This window comes from Pan troglodytes, chromosome 21 (genome assembly GCF_028858775.2).
Source record: "Pan troglodytes isolate AG18354 chromosome 21, NHGRI_mPanTro3-v2.0_pri, whole genome shotgun sequence".
Taxonomy (NCBI): domain Eukaryota; kingdom Metazoa; phylum Chordata; class Mammalia; order Primates; family Hominidae; genus Pan; species Pan troglodytes.
Window position 1 is genome coordinate 51,041,770 of NC_072419.2, and position 25,033 is coordinate 51,066,802.

Sequence of the window (25,033 nt, forward strand, 5' to 3'; positions counted from 1 at the left end):
CATTTAAACCTCATTTTAGTCCTGTGAGGTGATTATAATTAGGATCCCTTTACAAACTAGGAAACTGAGACACACAAAGTTTAAGTAACTTGCCCAGGCTCACAGAGGTGGTATCTGGCAGAACTGAAATTAACCACAGATCTAGTTGGCTCCAGACCTCAGTCTCTATTCCAGACATTCTCTTCTGGCTTCTCCAATGGCATTTCTTCATCTTCCCAGACAGGGGAAGAAACTTGCTCAAGGTCTCACAGCTCAGCACATCCGGAGTAGCCATTAGCCACATGTGAACACTTAAACTTTAAAAAAAAATTAAGAATTCAGTCCTCAGTTGCAGGGATCACACTTCAAGTGCTGAGTAGCCACCTGTGACTAGTGGCTACAGTATCGCACAGTGCAGGCACAGAACATTTTCATCATTGCAGAAATGTCTATTGGGCAGCGCTGGGCTAGAACTTGGTCTCTTGACTCCCAATTTTAGTTTTTCCACTGTCAGGGGCTGCTAGAAATTAGATTTGCTTGATAAATGAAGTTGACCATGAAGAGGAGACAGGAGGTGGGTGCAGTGGTCCATACTTATAATCCCAGCAGTTTAGGAGGCCAAAGCAGGAGGATCATTTCAGCCCAGGAGTTCGAGATCAGCCTGGGCAACATAGCGAGACCCTGTCTCTCAAAAAATTTTGAAAACTAGCCAGTCAAGGCGGCCTGTGCCTGTTGTACAAGCTACTTGGGAGGCTGAGGTTTGAGCCCAGGAATTCAAGGCTGCAGTGAGCTATGATCACACCACTGCACTAAAATCTGGGTGACAGAGAAAGACCCTGTCTCTAAAAATAATTTTTTAAGTGGGTGATTTTACTACCCACTTAAAAAAAATGATACTGATGATGCTGATAACAGTGACTGCCATTTAGTAATAACTTTTTCACAATGTACTCCATCAAAACTGGAGCAGGGCTGGGCATGTATTAAGCACTCAATAAAAATGTCTTGGATGTTGAATTTACCATGAAAATGTCTTACAGAACAGTAATAATAATAAATTACTATGAAGTGAATGCCTTACGGCTGCACTGCACCCAACCACACTTAATGTCATAAGCCTTCCAATAACCTGAGGGGTAAGCACTGTTATTGTCTCTATTTACAAATGAGGACACCGAGACACAGCGAGGTTATGTCATGTGTTTAAAGACACAGCTAACAGGGTAGAAGAAAAAAAGGGAGAGGGTGGTTTAAATCCGGGTCTGTCTGAATTTAAAATCTCTATATTTTTTACCTCCCAAATCAAGAGAGTATTTTGAGTACAACAAAGGTCTGTACAAATGTTACTTACCAGTATCATCACAGTATGAGAATTTCTTTTTATTATTATTATTTTTTTGAGACGGAGTCTCTCTCTGTCACCCAGGCTGGAGTGCAGTGGCACGATCTCGGCTCACTGCAAGCTCCGCCTCCCAGTTCATGCCATTCTCCTGCTTCCGCCTCCTGAGTAGCTGGGACGGCAGGCACCTGCCACCACACCCAGCTAATTTTTTGTATTTTTAGTAGAGACAGGGTTTCACCATGTTAGCCAGGATGGTCTCAATCTCCTGGCCTCGTGATCCGCCCGTCATCACAATATGAGAATTTCTTATTTTTTTGAGAGATAGGGCCTTGCTGTTGTCCAGGTTGGAGTGCTATGACACAATCGCAGCTCACTTTAACCTTAAACTTCTGGGCTCAGCAATCGTCGTACGTCAGCCTCCTGAGCAGCTAGGACTATAAGCACACGCCACCACATCTGGCTGAGTTTTATTTATTATAGAGATGGGGGTCTTGCTATGTTGCCCAGCCTGGGCTGGAACTCCTGGCCTCAAGCAATCCTCCTGCCACCTCAGCTTTCCAAAGTGCCGGGATTACAGTCATGAGATGAGCCACTGTGCCCAGCCCAACATGTGAAGATTAATGGGCCCAGGGAGAAGAAGGATTTTCCACTGTTGAGCTGCCTGTCAACAGAATGGGGAGATTGTGAGCTCTCTTTCCTGTTGCTAGAGGCACCCAAGGGAGAATAAACTCCTACCCAGCAGGGAGACTGGGATGGGAACTGAGCTGTGGTTCCCAGGTGGGACACTGGATCAACACAGAGAATCCCAAATGTGGTTGAACATCAGAATCGCCTGGGAGCTTGTGAAGCAACAGAGTCCAGGCTGCACGCCTGATTTTTAATTGAGTGGTCTGGGTTGGGGATCAGGATCCTGGCTGCTGACGAAAGGCACATGCAGCGCAGGTTGAGAGTCATGGACTAGTAAAATGCTGACTGTCCTTCTTACCCAAGATCACTGGATTACAGGCCACGGAGCCACTAAAGGAACTCAGGACACACTGTTAAAAAACATATGATTTGCCCAATAATAATGAAGGCATTCTCTGGCCAGGCACTGTGCCAAGCATGACATCCGTGGTCCCATAGACCCCTCCTCCCAGGCTACCTCCTCCCCAGGCTCCTCTATCCTCCTTCCATTTTTCAACTCCAGCATCCTCTCTTCCAGGAAGCCTCCCCTGATTCCCAGAGCTGGGGACCTCTCCTTGGGGTCCCACAACAGATATGATTCTCACTTGTGAATGTCCGCGTCTATGTTTACCTGCTGCCACTCCAGGCTGTGACAATGCTAGTGTCTCACTCAAGTCCTTGTGCCCAGCACCTAGGGCCTGGCCCAGTGCAGGTGCTCACTAAACATCTGCAGAGAGGACTTGCTCTGCTCCATGAAGGATGGACAGAGGAGGCAGTGAAGAAAGCAGCCGCTGCAGGAAGGAAGTAATCCAGGTCACCAGGTTGGAAGGAGACAGAACCTACAAATTCTCCCCGCCACTGTTCAGAAGAGGCCTGGGCTATTTATAGCTCACAAGCCTTCTGCTTCTTGCATTTAAATGCAGGGCCAGGCATAGAATAAAATCCTGGGGAGGTCTGTCAGTTTTCAAATTTATTTATTTATTTTCTATAAGAATGGGAGCAGAAAGCAGGGACAAAAATGAACCATGCCTATTAGGGTGGGCTGCCTCGTGCTGTCCCTAGGTCTGCCTTGCCAAGTCTGTTGACAGAAGAGTTGCACGCAGTTCTAGACCTGATCCTAGAAATCAGAGTATCCCTGTGGAGACTGGCCTGTGAAGGTCCTTTTAAGGTGATTTTTAAATGGTAGCTTCAGCTTACAAACTAGTATTACAGCATGACCCTGCTTTGGTTTAAATATGTGTTGTGTGTGTGCACGCGCACGCGCACACACCCCCTAGAGAGAAATAGCCCTAGTGGTGAAGCATTCTACTTTTGGATTATAGAATTTGAGACATTTTAATTTTCTTTTGGTGTGCTTTCTCTGCATTTTCCCAAAATTGTCACCATGGGTGCACATAGCATATACGGTGTTATGAGGATGTTAGACTCAAGGAAACCAGCTCTGCCACTTGCTAGCTGTCTGACCTTGGGGGAATTACCTAATTTCTTCATCTGTAAAGTGGGAATAGCGACAGAACCTTTCTTAGAGGTTTGCTCCAAGGATTGTATAAGGTAACATATGTGAAATCCTAGCACGGCATCTGGAATGTGGCATGTGCTCAGGAAATGCCAGCTAGTATAACTGGACAAGCATTTGTAACTCGTGAAAGCATGATACCGTTTTTAAAAATTAAAACCATAAATGGCGACTCTCCCACTCCCGGGTGTGGAAGGAGCCCTGAGAAGGGACTGGATCATGGCTGGCTGAGGAGGGCTGAGAGGCCTGAGTTCCAACTCGACCTGCCTGAAAATGCACAAATGACTCCTTCTCCTCTTGATCAGTTTTCTGACTTTGAAAAGGATGGTGGTAGGGGGTGGATGTTAAGTCCTGCTCCTCTAAGCAGAGGCCCCAGAGGCCTGACGATGATGCTATAACTCAGATCTCCAAGAAGGAGCTGATCGTGGTCCCACCCACCCCCTTTCCTAGCTCCATTTCTTCCCTGTGTCCACTTCCTAATGTACCTGCTTTGCCCCACTGAGACGTAAATAAACCCCAGGAACCTTCTTCCTAATCACACAGGACCCCAGTGATCTGGGGCACCTTCCCCACATCCAGCCTGGTAATCAGCCTCTCACCCTTCAAGGTGGGACTCAGCACTCTCTGCTAAATGGAATCACCATTATCTGCTCTGCTTGTCTTTTCTCCTGGGCTGAGAAAGTCCTGGTCCTATTTAGCACCATAACTTCAGTGCCCAGCACACTGGAGTGGGCCAGTGATATCTGTTGACTGCATAAAGAATGCTGTAAAATATGATCCAGGGCAGTGCCGAGCAGTGGGTGGGCTCACAGACTCGAGTGTCAGGCAGGTCAGTGTTTGAATTTATTATTATAATTTTTTTTTTTTTTTGAGACGGAGTTTCGCTCTTGTTGCCCAGGCTGGAGTACAGTGGTGTGATCTCGGCTCACTGCAACCTCCACCTCCTAGATTCAAGTGATTCTCCTGCCTCAGCCTCCTGAGTAGCTGGGATTACAGGCATGTGCCACCATGCACAGCTAATTTTGTATTTTTAGTAGAGACGGGGTTTCTCCATGTTGGTCAGGCTGGTCTTGAACTCTTGACCTTAGGAGATCCACCCACCTCAGCCTCCCAAAGTGCTGGGATTGCAGGCATGAGCCACCGTGCCCGGCCTGAACTTATTATTGAATGGCCCTGGGCCAAAGATGGGCCTGTCCTTTCTGAGCTTTAGTTTCCTCATCTGCACAATGGGTATGACAATGGTATACCCCTCATAGTGTGACATTTCAGTAAGATTATCCAGGTAAAGTATTCAGAATACCTGGCATATATGAAATAATAAATATTACTATCATAATGAGAATGATCATTAAAAATGTAAAATGACTTGGTGGCTATCTCCAGAAACCAGTTTCAGCACTTTCCTTTCAGGTCTGGTTCGGGTCTGTGGGGTCAGAAGAACTCCCGGACAGAGTGCTCCCTGCACAAAAATGCCCGACTGAGAAGGGGCACAAGCAGAGGTACAGCCTGTTTTCCCTTGCCCAGCCGTGCACCCTGCTGGCACTGGAGAAAGGGGAACCTTGTTCTGATTCATCCTCCTAGAGGAGGCAGCGTTTTTAAAATTCAACCACCAGGATGGGGGTAGGGAGAGAAGTGCCTTCCTCTAACTTGCATAAGGATGCCATATAAGCGCTGTGTCTGGACCAGGCCCTCATTATGGGACCACGAGGGGAAGGGCCACCCTGGGCTGTGCTCACTCTCAGTTCTAAGGATAACACAAAGGCCCCTCCAAGATTGTGCGGCCCAGGGCAGGAGTACAAATGGAGGACTTCATACTTATTCTAAATATGTAAAAGTTATAAATCAGGCTATTAAATAAAATATGTTCTATCCTTTCATTCTGACAAATATGTCTTCATAATGACCTTCAAGGCCAGGACAGCTCAAATTTAGAATCCTCCAAGTGCCACAGATGAATGCGGAGGGGGAGGGAGCCAGCCCTCAGCCATGGTCCACCCTTTCTCCCTCTGCTCCCATATCCAGAGGGCTCACTCTGCACATCTGTGCCGGCTGTCGCCTCCACAAACAGCACCTTCAGGGCCACCCTCAGGATACTACCGATGGATGCATCCATCCTCAGGAGAATGAAGCCAGGGAAGGGGTTGAGACAGACCCTGAAAGCTGACTCAGGGCCATTTGGGCAGGGAATTTCAGGGTCCCCATGTCTAGAACAGGCCTAGAAGGAGGAGTTCAGGTGGGTAATAAGAGTGAAGCCAGAGGCCTGACTGGAGGAGGGTCAGAGAACATTCCAGTAATGCTGGCAACCCGAGATCAGGGCCCTCCTTGCCCAGGTCTAAAGGTAGAAATGAAGGCTGGGCATGGTGGCTCATGCTTGTAATCCCAGTGTATTGGGAGACCAAGGTGAGAGGATTGCTTCAGCCCAAGAGTTCAAGACCAGCCTGGGCAACATAGCAAGATTCTGTCTCTACAAAAAAATAAAATTAGCTGGGCAGGCTGGCATGTACCTGTAGTCCCAGCTTTTTGGGACGCTGAGGCAGGAGGATCACTTGAGCCCAAGAGTTTGCAGCTTCAGTGGGCCATGACTGAGCCAGTGCACTCCAAGCCTGGGTGACAGAGTGAGACCCTGTCTCTAAAAATAAAGGCAGGAATGAGACAGTACCCAATTCTACCGCCAGCCAGGTCTGATATTCACCAAATGGGTCATGAGAAAACTCACAAGAGGTTTATAAGGGGTGATTCCTTTGGGAACTGTGGTCTCCAATTTTTACCAAAGCCTTTCCCAAATCAACAGACGTACCAACCACTTGGGGTTGAGGTAGGCATGAAGCTTCTCTCGCTTTCTTCCCCAGCAAGGCTCAGATTGAGGAGTCGTATCTGTAGGCCCCATCCCAGCCTGGGCCTTTTCTGGGGCTGGAGACATTCAGACCCCACTCCCAATTCCTGACCAGGGTTGAGTTCGTCAACCATTCAAACTTAGCCTTAACTAAAGAGCGGTTTTCCTGTATTTTTTTATTTTAATTTTTTAAAGACTTAGACATTTACCTCTGGAGAGAAATTATGGGCTTCAAGAGTTCTTGACAAAGAGCTTCGTTCCAGAAATATAAAGCCGGCATTTTAAATTTGGTTCTTATACACTGCTGGAAAGTATTAGAATGAAGATTACAAATTTAATAATGTAACACGGCAGGAACTGGCCTGGCCTTGTCTCCAGGAGAGTAATTTGTTCCTGCCTTCAAACCGGCACTTCCCAGCCTCCCGGCATCACCAGACCAGCCTGGTGACACACTGCTGACTTTTTTTGTCTCTTGCGCACTGGCCCACGTGGCCAGCCCAGACACCAGGAGATATCACTATCCTGGCCTGAGAACTAGGGATAGATGGTCAGATCTGTCTGGGGAGAGCCACTATAACCAAAGGGAGCCATCTCTGGGTCTCTTGGCTTCACTCCTTGCCTGCGGCCAGAGAGGTATTTAAAGATTGGCAAACCCTAAATCTGAGTTTGTCACATCCCTGCTAAAAACCCAAGAGGGGTTCCAACTGATCTTAAGCTCAAGCCCAAGAGCCTCAACTTTAAAGGCCTAGTATCATCCAGTTCTGCTACCTCCCAACAACATACCCCTTTCCCTGGGCTTTCAAAAGACCATGGCCTACTCCTGCCTCAGGGCCCCTGCACAACGGCTAATACTAACAACAGCTAACATTTATTGAGCACTAATTATGTACCACGCACTGTACTAAGGGCTTCACAGGTGTCCTCTCACCCCTACCCTGTAAGGTAGGCAATGGAGCCAAGTGGCGAAGCTCCAGAGCCCAAAGAGCTGGACTTGAATTCTGCCTTGGACCCTGTGTGATCTTGGGCAACTTACCTAATGTTTCTGTGCCTCAGTTTCCTCATCTATAAAACAGGGATAGCCAGCCAGGCACAGTGGCTCACGCCTGTAATCCCAGCACTTTGGGAGGCTGAGGCAGGCGGATCATGAAGTCAGGAGATCGAGACCATCCTGGCTAACACAGTGAAACCCCATCTCTACTAAAACAAAATATTAGCCAGGTGTGATGGCGGGCGCCTGCAGTCCCAGCTACTTGGGAGGCTGAGGCAGGAGAATGGAGTGAACCTGGGAGGCAGAGCTTGAAGTGAGCCAAGATCGTGCCACTGCACTCCAGCCTGGGAGACAGAGCGAGACTCCATCTCCAAAAAAAAAAATAGGGATAGCCCCCAAAACAACCTCACAGAGTAGTTTTGGGGCTCGAATGAGTGAATGGAAGTGAAGTGTCAGAATGCAAGGGGTGCCATGTGAGCCATGGTAATTATCTTTATCGGCCTTTTACACAGAGAGAAACAGAAGCACCACCAAGTGAAAAATAATGTGGAACAGGTCACGCAGCAGCTAGGCAGAGTGTGGTCTCCAGACTCTGAAGCCCTTAATTTTTACCATGATATGCCCATTGTAGAAAATCTGGAAAATACAAAAAAAGCACAAACTAGAAAGCAAAAACTATCCATAATTCTGTCATGCAGAAGCAATTATAGTTATTTCCATCTGTGGGGAGAGGGGAGCGGGAGCGGGAGAGACAGCCAGAGAGTCCAGGATTCCATCCCCCTTCCCATCACTATCAAGTCTGTGTTCACAGCATCCTGTCTCACCCCCTCCCCTCCCCTGCCGTGCCTTCACTTGGCCAATGCTACTCACACCTCAGGTCTCTGCTGAGCTGTCCCCCTCCCTGTGCCCCCCACCCAACATGTCAGTTCTCCCTGCTATGGCCTTTCCCAGCACCCTGTACTTGTCTTATATGACTCTTTATCACAGCCATGATCGGATTATTAGTTGCTTCTTCAAGCTGTGTAATGTCCAACAACCCCCCTCACCCCAGGAACCAGAATGTAATTCCATGACAACAAAGACTGGACTTGCCTTAGGTCACCAGAACACGGCTTGGCCATGAGCAACTACTGGAGAAGAAAGAAGGAAACAGAGTGGGGAGGAAGGAGAGGAGAGAGAAGGGGAGGAAGGGAGGGGCTTGGGATTCAACTCTGCCTTTCCCAAGTCAGTGTCCATTGGTGGGATGCAGATGGGAATCACACAGTCCCTGCCCTGCAGGGGCTCACAGTGTGACAGTGAAAAAGTGAAAAGCCAGACTGTGCAAGCACTGGAGAAGGAGAAAAGCAAAGTACCACAGGGGCTCCCAGGAATGGTCACCTCCACCCTAGAGAAGAAGGGTGTGCTTCCTGGAGGAGGTGACCCTGGAGCCCTGGAGAAGGAGACATCAGGCACCCCAGCTGAGGAAATGGCCTAAGTGAGGCATGGAGGGAGAAAACTCAAACAAGACTGTCAAATATGAAGAAGCTGGGTTTTGCCTGGAAGGAACAAATGCTTGGAAGAGCTGGAAATATGAAGTCAACTAATCTGGCTCTATACAACACTTGTTTCCTGTGTTCATCCTGTGCCTTTCTAGTACATTCTCCAAATAGTCAAACAAGCCATTCCCCTGAGCTGGAGTGAGCAATGCTGTCATTCCTCATGTCCTAACCCCTTGTCCTGGCCCAGTCTCCTATTGCCAGCACCTGCATTTCTCTGCCTGAGGGCTACCACCCATGGCAGGCTGGAAATAAACAGGCAATAACCAACTCTCTGATCTTCCCTAGCAGCTCTTAACCAATGACTGATGGGAACTGCTGTATAAATACCTGAGCTCCCTCTTTCCTGGGTGGGGTAACTAAAGCGCGCGTTCTACCCCAGGAGTCTGCAAACTATGGGCCTCGGACTAAATCCATCTTGCTGCCTATTTTTGTAAATAAAGTTTTATTAGAACACAGCTCGCCCTTTCATTTACATATTGTCTGGGGCTGCTTTCTCACTACAACTTCATGATTGAGCAGTTACAACAGAGACTGTAATCCTGCAAAGACTAAAATATCTACTGTCTGGCCCTTTACAGAAGCAGCTTGCTGAGTTCTGTGCTACACTGTCTCCCCAGAAGTCCCCAGCAAGACTAAACTCCAGTTGCCCTTGCTTGGGTTAACCTGCCTGATAATACACAGTCTCCTGACTTCTTTCTCTGCCTCACTTTCTCACTCCCATCCTGGGGTTTCATCCATCACCTTTGTGAACCATATGAAGCATACAAAATTCTATTAGACTGCTTCCACTAATAAAATGGCAGTTTCAGGTGGTTTGCCCTAATACTTGTACTTGATTCCTTGTGTCAGGCTCTGTTCTGGGAAAACCTAAACTAGGAGAGCAGGGCAAGTGTCATCATGCCCATTTTACAGACGAGCCCTAATTTAAAGCTGTTCCCTGCACACACATTGTCTCCTCAGCAAAGGCAGAGGTCAGCCTTGGTTTGAGACCCTTCCCGCACTCCCCAGTCAGAGCCTTGCCATGTGTCTTTGATATGTGCAGTATCACTAAACCACCTGTAGGTTACCTCCTGCTTATAGCTGTGAACCTGTTCATCTAATGAGGAAATCAAAGTTCAAAGAGGGGAATGACTTGCCCAGGGTCAGTTGGCAAACTGGCAGAAATGAGATCTCAAACCCAGGTTTCTTTATGACAAATCCAGGGCTCATCCCACGACAAATCAACTACCCCTTCTGCTTTCACCTCAGGCCACCTATTAGGGCCTCTGCCCTCCTCTCTGGATACACGGCCAACTTTTCATGAGGATCAGGCAGGCTCAAATATATTAAAATCCTTTGTCAGACACAAAAGACTTCATGTCTGCAAGGTGCAAAGTAGAAAGTCAGGACAGGCACCCTCCAAAGAGGGACTTGGAAAGAGGCCCACAAAGAAGCATGAGATACATGTATATATTCATGAAAAACATTAAATACAGTACAGAATGCTGGAAAGAACACAAGTGTTGGAATAGGCCTGGGTTTGAAGTCCTGTTCTGCCCCTCACTAGCTGTGTGACCTTGGCCAAGTCAGAAGTCCATCCAGATGCTCAATTTCTCCATATGGCCGAATGTAATGACTATGCCCACCTTGTGGAGGGTGACCTGAAACGAGGGTTGGACATTGCTCAGCACAGAGCTGAGCACACCCACTCTCCCCACTCTGTAGTCAGGGGTTCCCAGACAGTGGGTGAGTGGACCCCACTGGTATCTTGGCCAGATCCCCCATGCTAAGCAGGTCCCCCATCACTCAGCTGCCATGAGTATCTGCTGGTGCCGGCTCACAGCTGCCCCATCTTCGGACAACTGCCCTTAGCTCATAGGAGCTGCCTTGCCCCAACAGTTATGCCCTCGGGGGACTACCCTGCTATAGGAGTACCGAAGCCTAGTCAACCCTGCCATGCCATCCATTCTCCAGAGCTCCCCAGGATCTGGCTGAAGTTAGCCTGCAGCCAAGTGCCCATGTCTGGCTGCTTCTTCTCCTGCCCCATGCTGCGTCTCCCTCTCCCTCTCTTGCAGGTTTCACCTGCGAGCACTCCCACAGAGCACTTGCACAAAAATCCACGTCTCAGGCTAAGACAGTGGAAACAGGAGTGAAGAGTTCTCCTGATTTTCTGTATTCGTTACAAAATCAAGTGACTTCTGGGGAAAGTCCAGAGAAGAAGGTACATGTTAAATTCTCCCTTGAGCCGGGTGTGGTGGCTCATGCCTGTAATCCCCGCCCTTTGGGAGGCTGAGGTGGGCAGATCACCTGAGGTCAGGAGTTCGAGACCAGCCTGGCCAATATGGTGAAACTCCATCTCTACTAAAAATATAAAAATTAGCTGGGCATGGTGGCACGCGCCTGTAGTCCCAGCCACTCAGGAGGCTGAGGCAGGAGAATCACATGAACCCAGGAGGCAGAGGTTACAGTCACCTGAGATCATGCCACTGCACTCTAGACTGGGCAACAGAGCGAGACTCCATCTCAGAAAAAAAAAAAAATTATCCCTTGCTAGAGCCACACACCTGACTCTCCTCAGGGCCCAGCTGCCCAGTTTGGGGGTCCCTCTGCGAGGACTTAGCATGCCCAGTAGAAGCTGGGCACAAATGGTAGTTTCCTGAGGCCAGATGGCTCGGGGGTGGCTCGGCCGGGGCTTGGATGGGCCCCGGAGGCACCTGGTCCAGTCTTGGTGTTGGGCCCAGGCTGATGAAAGATGCTGCTCAAGACATTTGCTGAGGAACTAATTAATTTTCATTAGAGGGCCCAATTAGTGACATATCTTTCCACCCACTCTCAGGGTGACTCCAGGTGGCATTCACTAGGGACACTGAGTGCTGGAGATAAAGGGAGCAGACTTGAGGCCTCAGGTGCCGCAGGGTCCATGATGGCTACTTGGGGTGCCTCAGGCGACAGGGAGAGATCCTGAGCTGTGTATCCAGAAACATCATTGCCACAGACCTCCTGTGAGGCTTCAGGCCAATTGAGATTGCTCTCTGGGCCTCAACTAAGATAGCCACAGTAGATGACCTCAGAGGGACTTTCAACTAAAATAATGACAGCTAACACTCTTAAGACACTTTCACTGTGTACCAGGCTCTCTACCAATATTTATTCATCTAATCCTCTTGACACCTTCGAGGCAGGAAGGGGCTATGATAAGCCCGTTTTGCAGATGAGGAAACAGGCTCAGGGAGGTTAAGTGACTTGCTCAGAGTCACACAGCCAATAAGCGGCAGAGCCAAGATTCAAATCCAGGTTATCTGGCTGTGGAGCTCGTTACTTTCACCATGCTATACTGCCTAGTGCAACCCAACTTCTCTGGAACTCTCACAGTGCCTGGCACAGGGATGGGCACCACCATAAGTGCTTAATAAGAATTCAAAAACAGGAAAATAAGAAAAAACTGGTAGCCTGAAAGAGTGTGATGGTGGCTTGTGGGAGTGGGACTGGATAGCTGAGTAGGAGGGAGATGCCATTTCTTTGGATGTCCTCTGGTGCTGTTCGGCTTTTTTACGATGTATCTACGTTATCAGCAGTAATAACAGCATAAAGCATTATAAAAGCTGATAACAGTGCTTGTACCGGGGATGGGACATGAGGATCAGAAGACAGGGGTGCCCAGGACACTTCCCCCGGATATTTTATTTGTGTTTAAAATGTTGTAGCATCTGCATATATTACCTAATCCAAAAAAATACTTTAAAAATTATCCAAGACCAATCAAGCAAAGATCAGCTAGAGAGAAACTGGCAGGAGGGGGCGCTCTGGGGATGAAAAATAACCATGTAGGGGCTACCGCAGAGCCAGGGGGAGACAAAGGAGGAACTGGAGGGCCTGTACAAGTGTCCTACCTTCTCTGGGAGACTCTGGGTATATCTAAACCAAGCCCACCAGACTCTCACTCTGCAGGCAGGGATACTGAGGCCCAAAGAGTCAAAAAGTGGGTGTAGGAGACACTGAGACTCGGCGATGAACAAAGTCCTTCTCTCTTCACTCCTCATGCAGCCTTTCAGGCTCCACTGTGCACACAGTAAACACCACATACCTAGACCAGAGCAAGGAGGCCTGACGCCAGCTGTGTGCTGCCCCATCCCACCCTTCCTCCACCCAGATGTGCACATCACATCATTTTTATGAAGTCTACAGGAAAAGGAAAGGCAGCAGCTTCCATAGCTTGGATGTCTTCTATGTGTTGTACATACATCCTCTGGAATTCTCACAAGGTATCTCTAATTCCATTTTGCAAAGGACAGGCTGAGGCCTAGATCAGTTACATACCACAGTCATGATGCACAGCTAGAAAGGGCCAGAGATGCAAACCCAGGTCTTTGGGCCTCCCAAGTCCGCTCATTTTTACTATCCCAAGCCACCCCTCACAGAGGGTATTTCCCATCAGTTTAGGACAAGTCCCACCCGGAAACTATTTTTAAGTGCCTTTGTCTTCAGATTCTGAGTTGTATGGGGCTGGGTGAGAATCTCATCACATCAAGGTTGGTCCCCTGCCTCCAACCTGAGCTAGACCCCAATCTTCCCTAGAAAATTATCAGCGACCCCTTTCTTAGAAACATCTGAATAAACTGACTCAGTAAACTCCCCCGGTAGCATTTCCCAGCACTTTGCCCCCTTTACATCCATGATTCCTTTGATTTACTTCTTCCCCGTAGAGGTTTGTCCTCAAATGAACTTCCTGGTTTTAACACATAGCCCTCCCTTTTCCCAGTGCAGAAAAGGGACCATGTCCTGTTCTCTCTGGACGAAAAAGGAGCTAGACCTGAATCCTCAGAATTCCCAGAGCTGTCTGGGTCCAATATCCCATGCAATGGTCTCATGGCCTGATGCATTGCTCATTTTGACTCACTTATCCTTTGTACAAATGACTTCCTAGAGGCTTTATGAGGGCCTACGTGTTAAACCTGGCACAACGCAGGCAGCAGCTGAGACTCATTTGGATCATAGACTCTGTGACAGAAACAAGAGGGCCTGAAGACCATACCCAGGACTGAATTTGGTACCCAATGTCCCAGCATCTAAGACATCAGGAGCCAGGAGATATCCCACGTTGGCAAGACCCCTTCAGTTCTCTCCAGCCTTTTCCTCCAACCCAGTGGTTCTCAAGGTAGGGTCCCTGGATCAGTACCATCCGAATCTGCATCACGTGGGAACTTGTTAGCAATGAAATCCTCAAGTCCCTCCTGCCCCCAAACTAAATAAAAGACTCTGGGTGGGCCCAGCAGTCTGCATTAAGAAGCCCTCCAGAGGATTCTGAGGCTCACTCAAGTTTGGCGGCCCTGCTCTAACCCATTTAAACTGACAACAGCCACTGTGACAACTGCAGCTGCTACCAATGACTGGGAACCTACTATGTGCCGAGGGTTAAACACGCACTCTCATCCATTAATCCTCATAGCAAAGGACACCTTATTCCATACGTCCAGCTCTGGGTTAGGTGTGTTGTGTGCATGATGTCATTTACTCCTTACTATAACCCTCTTGAGTGTTTGCTATTATTATGCCCCATTTTACAGATGCGGACATTGAACCCCAGAGGGTTGAAGCAACTTGCCTACAGTCATACAATTTAGAAGTGGCAGTCAAGATGAAAATTCAGATCTGCCGGATTCCAAAGCTATGTTCTTTCTGTCCGTCCATGGAAGTTCCCCAGGGTCTCTCACACCTACATCATCAGTCTGGGTCAGGTGAGATTCGAAGAGGGGTGGAGGCAGGCAGGGTGAGCAGAAAGAACCCAGCCTGGACTCCACAGTGCCTTCCAGCTACAGCGTGAAAGGAAGCTGTGTTATGCATGTAAAGGCACAGCCATCTGCACCTAAGGAACATAAAAAACAGGGATTCAGGGGGCATGAGTTCTTGGCCTCTCTCTAACTTCACCCAGCTGGGGGCCTTTTCTTTTCCTTCTTCGGACCTCAGTTCCCGCACTGGATAATCTTTATCCTCTACAAGGCTGAGATAATTTGCCCCCTTCTCTGATCTTGTCTCTCTAACCACACTGGTCTGTCATCTCTAGCCACACTGGTCTGCTTTCTATTCCCTAAAACTCAAACTCGCACTGACCTCAGGGCCTTTGCACAGCTATTCCCTCTGCCTGGAACACTCTTCCTCCTCATATTCCCATTGCTGGCTCTTTGTCAGTTAGGCTTTATCTCAGATATCACCTCCTTAGCCTTCCCTGACTACCTTACTTAACATTATCTCCTAGCCCATCATCGTTCCATTTTCATTCCACTTAGCAGAACCTGAAATTCTTTATTGAATTGGTTACCTATTTATTGTCTGTTTCCCCCACCCCAGAATATAACTCCCTGAGAGCAGAAACCATGTCTGACTTGTTCCTTGATATATCCCTAGCACCCTAGCACCTAGAACATTAACACTGAGCAGCTCATTAACTACTAACTGAATGAACAAATACCAGAAAAGAAAACCTGGACTCAGAGGTCAGAGCTCTGGATCCTTAATATGTGACCTTGGCAAGCCACTTCACCTCTTTGAGCCTGTTTCCCTACTTGCTTAATGAGGAAATGGGCTAGATGCTCTCCAAGGGTCCTTCCAAGACTTCCAGTCTTGGAAAGCCAGACCTGGAAGCAGCCCAGCTGGTCCATCCAGAGAAGGCAGCTGGCCAGGGTCCTGGCAGCAGCTGCCCTCTCGCCACCCCCATCCACATCCCTGCCCAGCCACACAGTCATCTCACTCCCCCGTCGCAGAAACTGTTAATGAAGTGCGCACTGCTAAATGCAGTTACAATTACGGGGGCTAAGAATAAGGCGCTGACATCAGCCTCCTCAGTTTCCGAGTGAATCAGAAGGGGAGGGGGGAGGAAGGAAAAAAGGGGAGGGGGGACGGCGCTCTGGAGCTGTCAAGTGGAAATAGCACAGCGTTAAATATAATCCAGCACTGGCCTACATCAGTCTGGAGAGGCAGGTGATGGCTTGGCCCCCAGGGCCAGGGCAGACAACTGGATTCTTCAAGGAGGCCAGGCAGCCACGGCAGCTGAGGGCCAACTGTGATAGGGATCAACCAGGAACCAGTGGCAGGGAAGGCACTCCAATGGGTGGGTGGATTGTAGCGGGCTGGTGGACCCTGGTGGGGCACATCACACCCAGGCCTTTGTCACCTGCTGTTCTGACAGCACAAGCACAGCCCCAGGAGCTTACATAGTCCTGTCCCACCCAGGATCTCATTTCATGCCCAGAAGCAGAAGATGGCCTACAGTCAAACACACCTGGGTTTGAATCACCACCCTATAACCTGAGAGAGTCATGAATTCAACTGCTCTAAGCTGCCTGGCTTTCCTCATCTGCAAAATGGGTACATCTGCAACAGCAGCTACCCCTTCAGGTTGCCATAGAATTCAGTGCGATCACAGAAAGCAATGAGCATGGCCAAGCAAGCCCATCAATCATTTTATTTTTATAATCCTGAGAGATGCTTGAACAAAAATAATTAACCCTTTTTTTCCAGATGAGGCTCAGGAAGGTTAAGAGACTTGCTTGAGGTCAGAGCCAGAGCGGATTCAAATCCAAGCCCAGTTATCTTTCCAATACAAAAAGGCAGTGGAACTGACGAGGAATGCAGAATGGGGGAAGGTTTATAGTGGGGGAGATACTGCACCCTTTTGAGCACATTCACCAAAAGTGGCACCTTTCCAGCAATTTTTAAAAGACATGATGAAATGATGGTTGCTACGGCCATAAAGAAAAGACACAGAGGAGGCAAAGTAGAAAAAAGTCCCTCAGACAGACAAGAGGGTCGGCTGAGGGTGAAGGCTTCCTTCCATTCTCGCTCTCCTCCGCATCTCTCCCTTCACCCCCACTCAGCCTTCAGTTGGAACTTGCTCTGCCTCTGGTTCTAGCAGGGAGTGGGGAGGGATGCAGAGCCACATCCTGAAAGGGAAACAAGGTAGATGGACCTCTCTCCCCCTTCCCACCAAACAGAACTAGGTGGGCCTATGGCAGCTGCAAACCGAGGAAGCTGGAGCCAGGAGTCTAGGGGCTTGGGGATGGGGAAGGGGGTGCCTAAGGGAGACAGAAGATAAGGAAAGAGCACTGATTGCACCAGAGCAGACCTGCAGACCAGTGATCTGTACGATGGGGTAAGGCGTGAATCCTCATGCACCTGATTTTCTAAGATCATTCTTTCAGGATAATTTGATTAAAATAAAGTGGTTTGGGCTGGGCATGGTGGCGCATGCCTGTAATCTTAGCACTTTGGGAGTCCAAGACGGGAGGATCGTTGAGTTCAGGAGTTTGAGACCAGTCTGGGTGACATAGTGAAACCCCATCTGCATCTGGTGGTGGTGCATGACTGTAGTCCCAGCCACTTGGGAGGCTGAAGTGAGAAGATCACTTGAGCCTGGGAGGCAGAGATTGCAGCGAACTGAGATCGCACCACTGCACCCCACCTTGGGCGACAGAGGGAGACCCTGCCTCAAAGTAAATAAATAAATAAAGTGGTTTGCGTCCACACTCTCACCCCACCCCTCTACTTGAACTATGGGAACAACTGGTTCAATTCTCCATCATGCTTCACTTATCCAAATCTACAAGAGTTCTGCCCAGCTCTGAAAACATTAAGAAAATGGGAAGGGGGGTGTGGTCAGGAAGAAGTGAGAGAGGAAGTGTCCTGCCCTGGAGGGTGAGGGTGGGAGTGGAGGCTTCAAAGCCGCAACTTCATGCCTCCACGTGGTCCTGACCATGAAGGATATTTTAAGGCCTCCTCCCTCATCCACCCTGCCAGCCTCCTTCTAGGGCTGAAGGATTCATTCCCACCATCTTAGAGGGAAGGGGTGAGACAGCAGGACATTTTGTTTCCCAGAAAAAGCTCAGGTCAAATTTCAAGGACAAAAGTTAGCACTTGGTCTGGGAAAGAAAACTCTGCCAAATGGAATAAAGGGGGAGGGGGAGAACTCCAGTGAGGTCATTCCAGGTGCCTGGGGGTGTGGAGAGAAATCGGAACTCTGATTCTCCCTGCCAGGATCTGTCTGGCAGGATATGGGTATCGCCGCCTCATCACCCAGAAGTACTCAGACCACCCCCTACATTTCCCCTCTGTCCAAAAATGGGGAGCGGGGTGCTGTGGTACTAGTTTTTGGATCCCATCCACTATCCCACCCTGCCCCCAGCCCAACAGATTTGGTCTGAGCGGAAGAGGGTGGTGCCAGGAAGGGCTTTCCAGCCCAGAGATGTGGCCCAAACCGCTAGGAGAGGGACCGGTAGCTGGCTGGTGTTGCCATGGCAACCTCCTCCCTGCGCTGGATCGAAGCTTCCATCCTATGGGCAAATCAGAGCTGGCTGCTCCAGCTTCTCCGCCCTTCTCCCAGGCGGGAGGGGGAGAACTGGACGCTGAAACCACTTGGGCAGGCTCAAGAACACCAGGCTGAATTCCAGACCCTGATGTAACAACCCCCTTTGGCATCTGTTGGAAACTAGAGACACCCCAGCTCCCCAGCTAGGCCCCAAGGCAGAGTGTCAGGGCTGGGACTGTAGATGTGATTGGTGCAAATGAAGTGGTCAGGAAGAGCAGGGAACCAGTGGCTGAAATCCTCCCCACCCTCTTGACTGGCAGGCGAGTCTCCCAAAGCCCTATGTTTAAGCCACTTCAAAGAAGGAGGGCCCAGCTCTACCTTAATAACTATAACGATGCAATAAGATTAGCCTATTAAAATTATAAAGCTAGCATTTTGAGAATCAGCCTTCTCCCCTCCCCAAACCCACAGATTCTTTTCTACAGTCATGTTCAGAAACAACTGTTTCTCAGTAATAAGATAGATAACAGCTAACATGTAGTGAGAGCCTACCTCATGCCAGGTACTGTACTAAGACTTCTGCACAGCACAAACAGCATAATGGTTGATTAAAAGCATAGATGCTTAGGTCAGATTGCCCAAGTTCAAGGCTTCATTCCCTCACTTCCTGGCTGAGTGACCTTGAATGAATTAATATGTCTGTGCCTCAGTTTTCTCATCTGAAAATGGGGATGTTAACAGGATAGCAGTTTTATAGGCTTGCTATGAGGAATGAGTTAATATTTTTAAAATGCCTGGGAATATGTCTCGCACAAAGGTAATCATTTGTAAAATGTTAACCCTATGCAGTCCATGTTATTATTTTTCTTCTTCCTTACAGATACGAAACCGAGGCCACGTGTCTAACTCCTCCCTGATTACAAACCCAGTGCCAACAAGGCTGGGCAACAAAACACACACACAAAAAAACGCCTCCAAGCACATGTTTCCCTAAAGCCCCAGCATCCTTGTGAAAGAGGGCAAAAGGAGCATCTCAAGAAGTAAGTTCAAAGTGCACGAGGGAAGATGCCCCTTGAGAGGAATTCTGGGAACCAGTAATGACCAGCATCCTGGGCCCATGGGGGGCTAGAAAGAGGTGTGAAGAAGGCTCAGCTTCCTGTGCCCACCCCAATGGCCAAGGATCCCAAGTCCAAATCAGGAATGTGCTCTGCCCCAGTTAAGGCTAATGAGAAAAAGGCTCCTTCTCACACCATTTCTCAGGAAACTAGCAAAAGGATGGCAACTAAACTCTGAAGATGGCTCTGGCTCAGTCTAGTTGGAAAAAGATGCATTTCAACATGAGTTGGAAGCAGCAACAAAGGGGAGGCTCCTAGATGAGCCGGAGGCCTGTCAGGGACACACTTCTGAGACGGAGCCAGCAGAGACAGACAGGTATTAAGAAGGCCAGGGGAGGGAGGGGAGAAGAGGCAGGTGGAGCCACGCCTGTGTCCAGTATGGGAGAGACCATTCCATTGCTTTTAGAAATCAGTTCAGCGCAGTGCTGTTCTAAAAGAATAAATCCAAAAAGGCTTCTTTTAGGAGAAAATTAATGACTTTAAGGAGAACAAGAGAAATTAAGCACCAAGACAACGCTGCCTACTTCCGACTTTCACCAGACATTCATTATTCTTCCGGAAATGAAAGTTGACTTTCTCCCTCCCCCTCCCAAATTTGAAGCATCCCTCAAGAACAGACAGTGAGCACAAGATGCCCAAACCAAACTCTTGGTCGCCAGCCGCACCCCCAGGCCTCCTCACCTGGGAAACATTTTCTACACAGTAAGGTCTGGATTTCTTAAAAATCCTCTTTCAGAGGGAGGGCTACTGGTTTAATGGAAAGAGAACCATAAACCTGATTTTAGTCTCAGCTCTGTGGCTGCCTCACTAGATGACCTTGGCATATATATGTGTATATATATATATACACACAGACACACACACACACACACCCATTCCAGGGCTTCAGTCACACACACACAAACACTCACACAAATACACACACACCCCCATCCATTTGCGGGCAAAAAGGGGATAGACAAGATGATTTCTAGGTCTCTTCCAAGTGAAATACTAAAGAATTTCAAGAAGCCTGCTGGAAAAAACAAACGTGAGTGGACCTTTAAAAATATCATTAATACTACTTGAAGTTATCTGTTCTGACTTAAGTGAAACCAGAGCAAGTTGCCTGCAGCCTGCAATAACCAAGGTGTTTGACCCATGACACAGAGCATGACTTTGAAGAAAAACTAAACCGCTCCTGCCTCTGATGCTCCTACAAACCCATGCTCCCGCCCAGCCTGGCTCTTGAGATCCAAGTGGACTGCTGACCACTCTACTGTGTTGGGGAGCCCCCTACTTCTTCCCACCTTGCCTTGTCCAGAATAATAATACAACCTCCCTCAGCTACATCAAGGCAGAAGTTAAACCTCTGAGCCTCAGTTGTTTTTTTCTGTAAAATGGTGATTATAAAAATGGTAAAATGTCTCTGCAGTAATCATCTTTACCCTTACCCTCATCCCCACCTCCAGGTCAATAGAAAGACAGGTCTATTGGGGATCTGCCTCACCTATCCCCATTCATTCACCAGTCAACAAATTCTTCTGGAGAAAGGGCAGGAAGACATGCCCACCACTTCATCCCATGATGGAACCTTGGTGGCCAGGTTGATCAGACAAGGGTCCCCAAAGACTAAGTCTAAACCTGGGCCCAGGAACTTCCTAAAACCGTAGGCTACATTTTGTGGATGGTGCATATATGCACTTCGGGAGAGATAGTCCATGTTTTCCTCAGAGACTTGAAAGTGCCCATGAAACCATTTTGCTCCTCAAGCACATACACTCCTCCAGCACATACACTCCTCTGTTTTGTTCCCCCAATGAATTCAAAGACTCTCGGATTTTCAGCTTATAAAACACTGAACTCCACCCTCACACCATACAGAGCTTTGCATCGATACGATGATCCCCATTTCAGAGATGAGGAAATCCAGGCTCAGAGGTGGCATGACTTGCCCAAGGTCACAGCTAAGAAGTAGACAATGAAGACTGGAACCTGATTCCGATTCCCAATCTGGCATTCTTTGGGGAACTCTCACCCAAGCCCTCTAGCTACCCCACCTGTTGGTGGATTCCTTTCCTCACCCCAGAACCAAATCCGGAGCTCTCATGTTCCTTCTGCCGGGTCCCAGGGCCCTAAAGAGTAGGTTTCCCTACAGCTCCCCACCCCTCGCTCTGGCTGAGGTTGTGCGCAGGCCTGGGAGGAGGAGGTTCAAGCCGCTGGCTGGTGGCCGGCTTCAACCCACCAAGAAAGGCGACTCCAGGGACAAGAGCACCTGAGGTCAGGGGCACACACCAGCGGGCGGACAAGTGTAGAGTTGGCGCCGCCCTACACCTCTCTCCGGGAAGAGAGGGGAGGAAAGGCCGTCACCTGGCCGGTTCCCCTCCGTCTGCCCCAGGCGTATAAGAAGCAGGAGTCTGGAGCCCCAGCCCATGAGGGAAGGAGAGGAGAGATAACTGGGGACGCTCAAGGCCTCAGGCGCCGGGCAGGGGTCTTGGGCAGGGATCCTCTGGATGTGGCCAAGACAAAGATGGAGAGGTAAGGTCTGCGCGCCACCTCCAATGGCGGGGGGCGAGTCGGAGCCCCAGGGGTGGGACGGCCAAAGCCCAGGGCTTGAAGAGTGGGCACATTCAGGAGACTCAGGGAGGGTGGCAGGTCGGCTCCAGGGACGAGGCAAGGGGCCTCCGATAGGCGCGGGTGAGGAGGGAGATGGGTCCTGGCGACCCAAAGGGCCCACCTGCGGGAAAGGTGAATGCAGACGATCTCGGGGTCCCTGGGGGAGAAGGCCAGAAGGTAGCGCATCCTGGAGACCCTGGGGTCCCGTGGGTGCGGAAGGAGACCCTGGGGGCGCCTTCCCAGGGGATTGGGGGTGGGGAGGAGGGCGCACGGGTCGGGGAGGGGGCTACCGGACCTGGATCCCGGGACACCCCGGGGGTCTGGGGGGCGGGCCGCGCGCTTACCTGCGTCCTCGTCGTCGAAGGAGTTCATGCACGGGAAGTAGATGGCGAGCGCCTCGAAGGAGGCGGACAGACTGAGGCGGCTCTGCGAGCGCTCCATGCCCGCGCCGGCGCCGGGCGCCTCGGCCGCGGCGGCGGCGGCGGCGGCGGGCGGCTTGGGCAGCTTGGCCGCCCCATTCTTGACGCGGAGTACGGCGCGCGGCGTGGTGGCGGCGGCCCGCGGCCGGGCCGAGGCTCCGCTGCGGGGCTGGCGGGCGCGGCGGGGCCGGCGGGCGGGCCAGGAGCTGGCGGCGCGCGGAGCCCGAGGCGCGCTGTGCTGCCGGCGGCGGCGGCTGTGGCGGCGGTGGCGGCGGCGGCGGTGGCGGTGGCGGCGCAGCGCGCTCTGGCCCGCGGCGCCCCCCGCCGGCCGCGCGAGGCGGGCTTGGAGCGGCGCCGCAGCCAATCCGTGCCGCCGGGGGAGGGGGCGCCGCGGCGGGGCGTGGGAGCCCGGAGGGCGCGGGCTGCGGCCTCTTCTAGCAGCCCCCGGGCCCGGCAGGTGCGCGCGGGGAGGCAGGCGCCGGGCGAGGTTGTCTGGGCCCTGGTCCGAGGGCTGTTCCCGACCCCGCCTCGGCCCCCACCCTCAGCCGGCCGACTTGCGGAGAGGCCGGCGTCCAGTCCCTCACCCAGACAGGCCTCTCCCAGAGACACTGGCGCGCTCGGAGGGGATGCGCTCAAAGGGTCCCGCCCAGGCGGGTCGGCACTCGGGCTCCCACACAGAGACCCTCGGCTTCACACCTGCACCCACAGAGAAGCTCAAACAGGCACCCACACCTACACATTCACTCTGCAACATGCCCCGCAGACACCCGGACAGATACACCCACAGACCCACCCCCTCACAGATGCGGGGCAGACACGTCCACGGACACACGCAGACTCACGCAGAGACCTGCAAACACACTCAGGGAGGTAGGCAGGACATCCCTGGTGCCCGGCCTCCCTCACGGGGAGACTCTCAGATGCCACAAAACCCCACGAAGTTCAGGTAGGCATACACAGTCTCATGCATTCACACTTACCAAAGACACCCCAGAATTCATACACACATTCATACACTCAGATGAACACACAAGCCCAGACCCAGCACACACTCTGTGTCGCCTCCCCCTGTGATCATCTCAGCACTGTCAAACACTCTGACTGACACGGCCAGATGCACACACCTTCACCCTCAGACACACTAGAGTAGCACACACACACCAAGACACAGCCACACAGACTCCATCCCTCCCAGTGTGGGTGCATCCCGACGGATTGACTGACACCCTCAGACTCAGGTACACTGAGACACACTTGGCAGGCTCACACTCACAGACTCTCCCATTGTCACCCTCGGCGACCCGCAGTCCTCAGACACACACGGGCTCAGACACTCACAGCCCCAGGACAGAGACGAGCGAATCGGAAACCCGTGTTCCATTCCCTGCATGTGACCTGGGACGTGAGGGTCCCTGCCCACCTAATCAGGCCCCAGATGTCAAACAACCTTCTCAGCTGCTCGCACACCTCTTTATGAAGCCATCTGGCGACATGGAAACAGTTCAGGCCTCAGAAAGAGACAGCCCAGAGTTTGAATCTCAGCTGTGGTGCTGTCTTTCTGGGTGGCCTATGGCAAAACTCTTTATCCCATGGGTCCTGTTCCTCATCTGTACAATGGGGACAGGAGCCTTCCATTTTGGATGGTTGTGAACTGCCTGTAAGATAACACAGGTGTTTGTTTTCTATTGCTGCATAACAAATGAAGTGGCTTAAAAACACCAATCTAGTGATTTACAATCCTGTAGGTCACAAGTCTGGGCAGCCTGAGCTGGGTTCTCTGCTTAGGGCCTCACAAAGTATTGGCCAGACTGGGCTCTTCTCTGCAGGCTCTGGAGAAGAATCCGCTTCCAAGATCATTCAGGTTGTTGGCAGGATTCAGTTCCTTGTGGTTGCAGGACTGAGGTTCCTGTTTCCTTGCTGGCTGTCAGCCAGAAGTCAACCTCAGCTCCTAGAAGTGGCTTTCTGGTCCTTTCACATGGCCCCTTCCACCTTCAAGGCCAGTTTCAGGATGTCAAGCCCTTCTCATCCTTCAGTAGAATCTTTCTACTTTGGCTTCTGCTTACTGGCCTGAGAGATTCTGCTTTTAAAGGTCTCGTGTGATTAGATCAGGTCCACTCGCATGATGTCCCTTTGACATATAATGTAATATAATCCCGGTAGCGATTCCTGATCAGGGTCGCAGTTTCCACCCATGCTCACACAAGGGCGGGATCACACAAGGTATTACATAAGGGCAAGGATCACTGGAGTTATTCTGACACATCTGCCCATCACAGTGTGCAAAACACCTAGCACAGTGCTGGCCTTCGGCAGGTGCTCCTGAGCCCTAGCCCCTTCCCAGGGACCAGATCTAGACTTTGAGGCAGCCTGGTGTCATGGTTAAGAGTGCTGGTATAATCATCCCCATCTTGGTCAATGGCAGCTCCATTTTTCCACTTGTTTGGATCAGAAATGTTGGATACTTGACTCCAGTCTCACACACACCACATTCAATCCATCAGCAACTCCTGTCATTTCTATACACAAAATGTAACCAGAAACTGACCACTTCTCTGCCCCAAACCCTCCCATCTCACAGTCAAAGCCCATGTTCTACAAGGTCCTAATTTCTTTGGCTCTGCCACCCCTCTGTCCTCATACCCAGGACACCCCGGTGGCTCACTCGGCTTCAGAACCTCTGTACTGCTGTTCCCTCTGCCTGAAGCCCTCTCCCTTGCACAGGGCTGTGTAGCTCACTCCCAGATCTCTGCTCAAATGTCACTTTC

The 25,033-nt window shown here is 50.5% G+C and overlaps 1 protein-coding gene across 2 annotated transcripts in view; it reads right to left on the reverse strand.

The window, feature by feature from the left end:
• Positions 1-22,574, reverse strand: part of RIMS4 (regulating synaptic membrane exocytosis 4) — a 58,926-nt gene extending 36,352 nt beyond the window's left edge. For both annotated transcript variants that reach the window (XM_016937978.3, XM_016937977.3), the window contains exon 1: positions 22,194-22,574. In XM_016937978.3, coding sequence (XP_016793467.1) covers positions 22,194-22,290 — 97 coding nt within the window. In that variant the 5' untranslated portion in view covers positions 22,291-22,574. The remainder of the gene's footprint in view (positions 1-22,193) is intronic.
• Positions 22,575-25,033: the final 2,459 nt, after the last annotated feature.